Raw genomic sequence first — 9,209 nt, 5'->3', positions numbered from 1 at the left:
ATGTATGTGGTCAGCTAAATATATGAAAGATTTCGCAACAATTTTTGTTCTGTATGAATACTTTCCAATTGGATCCTCAGATATACCGAGTACAAAAAAAACCACTGTTGCACATTTTCAAAGGTGCTCCCAAAAAAATTAAACGTATTCTATTTTTAGAATTGAGACAAATTTTAAAGCATCACTAGATATAAAAATATGAAGATCTCTTGTAGAGGTTGTAAACCTTTACAAGGCCACAACAGCTCAACTAAATAGGGGTAAGAGAGGTTCCCAATTATAAATGTATTTCTTGATGGACATTTAAAGTGTGTCCTAACCCCCAGACTTTTTAAAACGGGACAACCTCAAAGTGTTCTCTACATACATATTGTACACAATAAAAAGTAAATTTTTCTTCACCAAGTAGCTAAGCATAAAAACTCACCACTATTCTTCAGCAAATTTACATATATAGTCCTGCAAGTTTTTGGCTACATAAAGGTGAAAAGTTTGAGGGTTTGTTACTGAATTAATGCTTTTTCTATGAGGGTATGTTCCAGTTTTTCCTATAAGACAACATTTTCTTATGGGCTTTCACTTGTACATGCAGCATGTGTTTCATAATCAGTGCTAAGGAGATATCAATGACTTGACACTAAAATTGACCCAATAAAATCCAATGTAAGCAGAAAACCAAACTAAACGTGATTAGAATATAATAAAAATATATCACGTGTAGAAAACAACTTGATTCTTAGTAACAATGCAACACCCTGGATAATCCTCACACGTTTCACTGCTCAAAAAAACTTAGCATATGTTCGAGGCCAGTGCCTAAACATAGGGGACCTGATTCTTCACACGTAAGTTCCATTGCATGCTTTAATTTGTGTGAAATAGCTCTGTGCATGCTCAGAAACGGACCTTACACCAATGAACTCAATTGCATGCAATTCAAGTTTATACACATGACACATACTACTCGGAAGGACAGAAGAGGGTAGGGAAGGGCGGATGAACGTAGGCAATGTACAGTAAGGGCGTGCCAATGCAGGTGCAGCAGACAGTAAGGGCGTGCCAATGCAGATGCAGCAGACTCAAGTTTTGGGTTTCTAAGTATTTTTCAGTCATATAATTGGCACCAGTTACAGGGCAGGTGTAAATGCCAGAGTCTCAGCATTGTTTTTGTATTAAAAACTGCATGTGTTCCACTATATAGCACAGAACATGTGTATGCAAGGAAGAGAAACCACAAAAAACGGACTGTATGTACAGTACACAATAAGAACATTCTAAATTATTAATTTAATGTACATAAAACTGAATGTTCGAAACAAAAAAAAAAAAAAAAACATTTTTATTGACGATTATAGTATAGGACTTTAATAAATTTATATATTTTCTTTGTAATTACTTTTATAAATTATTTTTTTTACATGCGTTCTGATGGGACTGCATGTATGTATCACACAGTCTGTTAACATACGACAGGTACTGTTTAGCAGATTACCTAGATTCAATTTGAAACGCATCTTAAGATCCACTTGGATTTGAATACAGGTGCACGTACGCTCAAGTTCCACGCTCGTTTTAAAAACGCAGCTTGCATGCAGGTTGCATTTAAAAACTAATCAGGCCCAGAATATACAAAAAAAAAATGACATTTCAAGAATACAAATATTGCCAGTTATTACTGAGACAACACCACCAGTGTTTCTCAATTGTTATCAGAAAATCCCAAGTACCAACTAAAGGGTGTAAATTTATTCTAAAGAATGCCAAATGTGTATGAATGCTAACTAGAATGAGTGTTGTGTAGAATGCGCAGTGACCCTTTATATCTTTAAATGTTTAACAAATACAATTTCTAATTTGTTTTGAATAGGTCATTCATTATTTCATTTAAAACAGTTTTTAATTTGTCTGATGCCATGGAGGTACAATAGGTGGCTTAATCCTGAACTACATTGTACAGCAATTTAAAAAAAAAACACTAAGGGGCATATTCAATTCCGATTCGCGGACGCACGGGTCCCGGTACTGCAACATTGTGGATTTCTGTGTGCACCCCATAGGGGTATTGCCGCTTTATATGCGCAGCCGCGGCTGCGAATCGGAATTGAATATGCCCCTAAGTCTTCAATATTAAATGGAAGAAATAGTCACATGACTTGATAAACCCCTCTTTCAATCTGAGGACAGGTATCTGTATTAACTGTAGTCTACAAGACAAGTTACATGAATGCCATCAGAGTAAAAGGCTTTCATTGCCTAGATCACAGACCTGTCTATTAGTCAAAAAACATTTGGTCTGTGTGTGTGCGCAAGGTGGACTTTTAGGACTGCATTTTCAGATATATATTACTCAATTTTAATCAGAATTGACAGTGTTCTACAGAAACATACAATTCAAGACAAAACCTTACTGCCTATCTGGGTCAAAGTAAAGACTGCCCGCACATAACTTTGAATAGGCATAACACCCAGTAAAGTTCAAAAATGCAAATTAACAAACTTTGCTGTTTGGATAGCCACAGGCTCTTGCAAGCCAGATTTCAATACCTAGACCATGAGAAACAAAATATGTGGAACTAAAACAATTTAAACAGATAAATCTGTCAGCTATTGTATACGACATCATTTCAGCTCGTGCATCTTATATCGGTGTTCTAAGGAAGACACTCCAGGTGAAAAACACTTCCAGAACGGTCATACAAATAAAATACTGAATTCTTGTAGAGGAGAGGAACCATTTATCAAATACACCGCCCTAGCAATTGTGTATATTCAAAATCTGCAAATTAACAATTGCTTCATTAAAGACAAAGGACATTCTCACTTCATTGTAAGTCACAGAAATATGGAACAACTGTAGTGGAGTTACAGCATTACAACAGAAAATGTCCGTGTCCAAATCAACAGCAATACATACATATATAGTACAACCATGGCGCCACTTTAATTGACTGATGTGCGTAATCAGAACCAGCCTTTTTTATTTAGTCTGCTAGAAAAAATATGAGATGAAAAAATTAAAAATGTAGTTGATTGATGGGTAATAGTTTATGTTCTGCAAATCAATGCAGCAATTATTTATTCCATCCTTTGACATTTTTAAGTGCATTATTTCTCAACGGGACAAGTCTGTTGTGCAAAGAGACATGTATGGCAGGAAAAACTGTAAACTCCCAAAGCCATTTTATCCATGTCATTGTGTCTATCCTTCAGGATGATCAAATTTAGTATAAATTAGGAGTAGAGATTTTGGAAGTTTGATGCAAATTAGTTCTATAATTCAAAAACAACAGGAAATCAAGCTTAGATTTTTCTGAATATCTAGCATAAGAAACTAGATAGTATAAAGAGCATGAAGATGGCAGCTGTAACCTTGCTAAAACTGTAAAAGTATTTTAAAATTATTTGGACTTATTTAAGGTTAAATGTTATAAATTAAAAATGACTGTCAATAACAGCCACATGCTTTAACCCCATAATGTTATTGTGCAGATTAAATAGACCTGTTGGTCATAATCAGACACATTTTTCTGCTTCGAATAGCCATTATCCAGTCACAATTAACATATACTGGATTTAGTGAATAATTATTTCAAATAGAGGGGCCAGGGGATGCATTAATCGGGGCTGTGATTTTTGAGATGCAACAACTTTGCGACATGACCATATGTATCTAAACAAAATGCTTAATTTTTAGGTATTCATCTAGAGCCGCTCTTTTGCTAGCAGCCCTTCCATAATACAATTGGCTTTTAATGCAAAATAGAGACAGAATTAGCTAGGCAAAGTGTGTGCTTTTGGAGATAAAAAAAAATTAAAAATTAAAAAAAGATGAGTTACAAAAAGTCTGTTATAACAGACAACTAGAAAATTAAATTTATGTTTTATAGAGGCAGATGGAATATTTTTAAGGTCCACTCGGTTCAGAGAAACTTTTGTTATTGTTTTTCATCATATGCCCTTTCTTTATGTTCCTAATTTTGAAGCAGGTAGGTATAAAACAGCCTGGAGCCAATTAGATCATCAGAATGTTCACATAAGCAGGAGACACAGGTTTGGATTAACTGTTTAGCCTGTGCTTTACAACAAAAGAAAGTTAAGCACTTCACTTATTGAAAAAAAAAAAAAAAACTCAAAACAAAAAAGCATTTGGTAAATTATACAGTTTTTGGACCTCTGGAAAACTATCCAAAATGATCACTCAGATGTTGGATACAATAATGAAAACTGCATGTCCAATATCATTGAGCATGCAAGAGAAAAAAAAAAAAAAAAAAAAAATTATATATATATATATATATATATATATATATATATATATATATATATATAATCTCCTTTGAATGTTTATTAAGGAATACCAAGAAACTATCCTCGAAAATCACTTTTCCGTTCAATATTGTAAAAAAAAAATACAAAAAATTGGCATAGTATTTGAAGACTTAATATTGTATTGACTTACAAAGCCTTTTATTGCAGCCTCTTTAATTATAGAGTCCATCAATATCAATAGGCGAGACATTACTGCACTTCACAAAAACTACAAACGATATTATCTGTCTCTTATTCAGACATACCCATAGTAGAATACCGATACAAAGCTCTAATCTAAATTTAGAGCAACAAAACCAAATTAAAAATGCATGGTTAAAAGTCTAAATAACCGAAAACATACAAAATCTCTATGTAAAATCAAGAGTTAAATCACATCAAAGTAGGGATGTTCACTGACCCCCGTGTTTTTTGTTTTGGATCTGTAGCTTTTATTTTATTTTTTAAAAATTGCTAAAATCACGTAACTTTGCTTTTTAATCCTACATTATTATTATCCTCAATAAAATTACTTTCCAGTCATTTCCAGACAATGTTTGTCAAGTGACAAGAACACTGCTCTCTGTTTCTGTGTGAGAAATGTCACTGTAGAATGGAGATTGGCAGGAACACTGCTACCCCTGATTCTGTGTGAGCAATGGCGATGGATCTCCTGGGTTGGGAGGTAGTTATGGAAACCAAAAAGGAAGCGGGAAAATACCGAGCCGGCCCCACTCTGTACTCAGATTAGCGATGTTAGGGGGGGAAGGGGGGTTTAGGAAAACCGAGCCTACGCATCTTTTACTATAAAGAGGTCCTCCTGGGAAAATACATATTTTATTATTTAATGTGTTAGGAGCTACTGTGACATCTCACCTAAGCTTTACTGCAGTGGGTCTGTCATGGCTGAAACAATATGATTACTGCATAGTAACCCAGGAAAAATTAACTCATCCATGGCAAGTCCCATTGCACAAGCAGAGCAACCAAGGCATATGTCAGCCATAACAGGAGGTGAATAGGAGACAGGAGGGATCCAAATACATGAGAAGTGACTGCTCTGACTGGTTGAAGCTTTCAAGCAAAGCTCAAAAGAGAGTCTGCATAAGACTCCCCTCAGGGAACCTTACCTTTGCACCCAACAAGACAGAAAATATATTTCTCTATTTCTTACATCTTATGAACAGCAAGGAAGAGGGTTCTCAATGACTATGCATAGAATGCTCGGCCATCTTCTGGATTATTAACACCCTGAACATGGCATATAATTGGTGTGGAATCATTTATGTAGCAATTGTTTAGACACCATGAAGATGGCACCGTAATGGTGCGGAAACCAAAGCTGTGGCATTGTTTGTTTCTAATTTGGGAAGTAATACAATGCCAAGAACAACAAAACAGATACAATTTGGAAAATAAATTGCTGTGGCTAAGTGGGAGATGTTTAAATTAATGTTATTTGCACACTTAAAATTTTAATATTTCTACTAGTGAAAAGGAAAACGTTGCTGTGATCATAGCAACAGACCACTTTCTAAAGCACTTTTAATTTGGACTAGATTTCATAAATGGCCCACATTGTGTACTTAGTAGTTCTCTTGACAATGGACCCTGCGTTTGGCCCAAAACGTTGGCCTATGAAACATCTACACTCCTCAATAATTATTTTGAATTAATGTCTACTGAAACAATATATTATTAGAGCTGCCTATTCCTCAATAGTATTCCGAACAAAACATTTATACAAAAACACATACTGAACACAGACATGCAGATTTTCTCAGAGAACGGCAAAACAAAATTTGATTAGCAATTCATACACAATGTTAGTGAAATTATCTTCTGACAAACTCAGGAAGGTCAAAAAACTATGAGCCATGTGTTCTGCAAATCAGTGGTATTGGCAGTATTCCTAAAAAGCAGTATTGGTCATAAAAATGACCAACTGCATGAAAACTATTTTAAAATAATGTGCATTTTCTTTTTTAAAACAAGCTATGCACCCATAATAAGAATTGTAATCAGTGTTTTAAGTGAAAAACATAATTAAAAACACTACTTGTCAATTCAGTGTGATGTCCCGTAGGAGTCTCACGGTATGATTGGTTGCACCAAGGGCCAAAATCAATGATGGTAATTACCCAGAACTGTGCGCAGTGGGAATTCAAGCTGAACCTAATACCCCACCCCACACACCAAGGGCTAGATTTACTAAGCTGCAGGTTTGAAAAAGTGGGGATGTTGCCTATAGCAACCAATCAGATTCTAGCTGTCATTTTGTAGAAGGTACTAAATAAATGAAATCTAGAATCTGATTGGTTGCTATAGGCAACATCCCCACTTTTTCAAACCCGCAGCTTAGTAAATCTAACCACAAGAGTCAAAAGTTGCAGTTGCATTTTTGAGATTTAAAGTGAAATCAGTTTATTCTATTTTACCTCCTTCAATCAAGTCCACTGCTCATATGTTTGTTTGCAATTCCTCATAGTTTAATGCTCACTGGAATAATCGTGATTTTTAGGGAGTTGTATTTTTCTTTGTTCTTAAGAGAAATTACCATAAAATTAAAGGTCATTTTTAAAAAGCTGCCTTTTAAAAGAGACAAATTTTAAGATTTCTTAATGAACTTCACTGCAAATGGGTTATTTTAAAAAAGTTTTATACCATAATAAAAAATATTATATTACTAGATATTACATATAATGCCCACATAAATTTGAATCCATACACAAAACATCTAAAAAACAAAAACAATTGTTGGTTTACACACCATGATTCAGGATACAAACAGTGGGAAAAGACTCAAAACTAAAGATTCAGATGTTTATAGAAGTCAAACGTTTGAGGAGTCCAAGCACAAACTATTGACAGAAATAGCAAAATACTGATTGCATGCAACTCAGAGAAGAGCCTATTTTAATATTTTGCCTAGAAATGACAATCACTGTTCTGTGTGTGGTACACAATTAGTAACAACGACTAATTATACTGATCACAAAAAGTGAAAATGATATGACTATAATAGGGCATATCAGTGTCACATGTATGAAATGTAAATAACTGTATAACGTGACTGCAGCATGGATAGTCATTTCCTAGCATCCTACACTCAAGGTCACTCTAGCGCCACAGGGCACACTTATTTTTACAACACTACCATGTAGCTGAAATGAATGAAGTTGCCTGGCTCTGCATATTCCAGTAAAGGAAAAGTTTGGAAGGGACGGTCATAATTTCTAAAACAGCGGTGATAGAAAGTAACTAAACCAGAAGTGACATTTGGAAGGAAGAAGAGGACACAAATGAGATTGAAGACATACCATACAACCAAAGTTCCAATATAACCCACAGACCCACTGGTGATTTTTCACGCATTAGACAGGTATTGCACACATCTTTCATTCTTTCTACAACATTCAGCAGGAACACTTAATGAAACATCGGTCTAGAAGTACAAGAACCCCAAGTGTCCCCCATGCCCTGGTCACCAGTACCCCCACCCCCAGATATGTGATCCCCCACAGCGAGCCCTGACCTGCACCCCGGTGTAGTGCTGGAAGAAAAAGAGCACCATGCTCTGGTAGATGGTGTACAACCGGTCGTCCCCCCGCCGGTACAGGCTCTCGGGCAGCACGGTGCTTAAGGCCCTCCAACACCCCCAGGCCAGCAGATAAGAGGGGGCCGTGCCCAGCATGAGGGCGGCAGGCAGCATGTAACGGAGGGAATAGGTGTGAAGCACCGCGGACAGCAGCATGGTGATGGTTAAGCCTCACACCCTAGGAAGTGAGTAGAGCTTGACACACTGCACCTACTGACACCCGGCAAGACGTGAGGGGGAGGGGCTGCGCTGGAGACCCCGTGCTGCTGGTTGCTGTGTGACAGCTGAGAGAGGAGGGGCGGCTGCATGGCTGAAATAGTAGGAAAGTTTGTGCACTCCTGTCAGTAACACAACTGCATGCGAACCGTAGCCGCCTAAGATAGGAACCGGGTCAGTGCCACTCTGCTTTCTATGGTCACTGCTGCAGACAAGACAGTGAATGAAAGGGCTGTCTCCTAGGCGTTGTGACGTCATACGCAATGTGAACTGGGCGCCATCTTTGTAACTGGAAAATAACCCTAACTCTAGGATAGTATGATTGAGTTTAAAGCTGGTGGGTCTGGTTGCAATATCATGTGTGTGCGTTACAGATAATAAAGTCTACTGATATTGTCAAGTCAGCAAGTGAGGGTGCAGATGTCTTCTTGTTTTTATTCGTGTCCTTATGTAATGGACATTTTATAAGCAAGCATGTTTATAAATTGCTAGGTACTTACACACAAAACCATGTTTGAAAACTGGTATCAACTGACATTTTTTTTTACGGATTCTATTCTGTTTTTCCAAATACGTTGTGTTTGCTGTAAGTTTTTTGCTTATTTCTAGCAACAAAATAGTCACAATAATGACTTTCCTATGAATGTCTTTTGACAAGTAGTAAAAATGTAGCCCAGCCTACTTTTAATACTAGGATTGCAAAAGTGCAGACATTCCAACATTCTCAACAGTGTAGGTAGATGAAATAGAGGTCATAAATTCCTCAGTTACCGAGTTACAAAAGTATCTGTGGAGTTTTTAATTTGGTCAATTTGGAGTTGACATTCTCTGTATTGAAAACATACTTTTTATCAAGAACTAGAGAATGATCGCTATTTCTTCTACCTATAATTTAGTGAATATATGTTTTCTTGGAGGAGTTTTTTGGCTATAGACATTGGATTATTTGTACATGAAATGAAAATACATTTCGCTATATCACTATATCCTCCTATTACTAGTTTATTGCTGAATTGTCTTGCATTTAGTAATACTAGCATTCTGACAAGAGCAAGGGGAAGAATGTACCATGAGAAAAAGTAATTCA

General features: G+C 36.4%; 1 protein-coding gene across 1 annotated transcript in view; it reads right to left on the bottom strand.

The window, feature by feature from the left end:
- Window positions 1-8,338, bottom strand: part of AGPAT5 (1-acylglycerol-3-phosphate O-acyltransferase 5) — a 58,665-nt gene extending 50,327 nt beyond the window's left edge. The window contains exon 1 of the mRNA XM_075202486.1: window positions 7,844-8,338. Within this exon, the coding sequence (XP_075058587.1) occupies window positions 7,844-8,062 (219 nt within the window). The 5' untranslated portion in view covers window positions 8,063-8,338. The remainder of the gene's footprint in view (window positions 1-7,843) is intronic.
- Between the last annotated feature and the right edge of the window lie 871 nt (window positions 8,339-9,209).

The sequence above is a fragment of the Mixophyes fleayi genome, chromosome 3, assembly GCF_038048845.1.
Source record: "Mixophyes fleayi isolate aMixFle1 chromosome 3, aMixFle1.hap1, whole genome shotgun sequence".
NCBI classification, from domain to species: Eukaryota; Metazoa; Chordata; class Amphibia; order Anura; family Limnodynastidae; genus Mixophyes; species Mixophyes fleayi.
The sequence above is the reverse complement of the archived record's forward strand: the minus strand, read 5'-3'. Positions and strand labels throughout refer to the sequence as shown.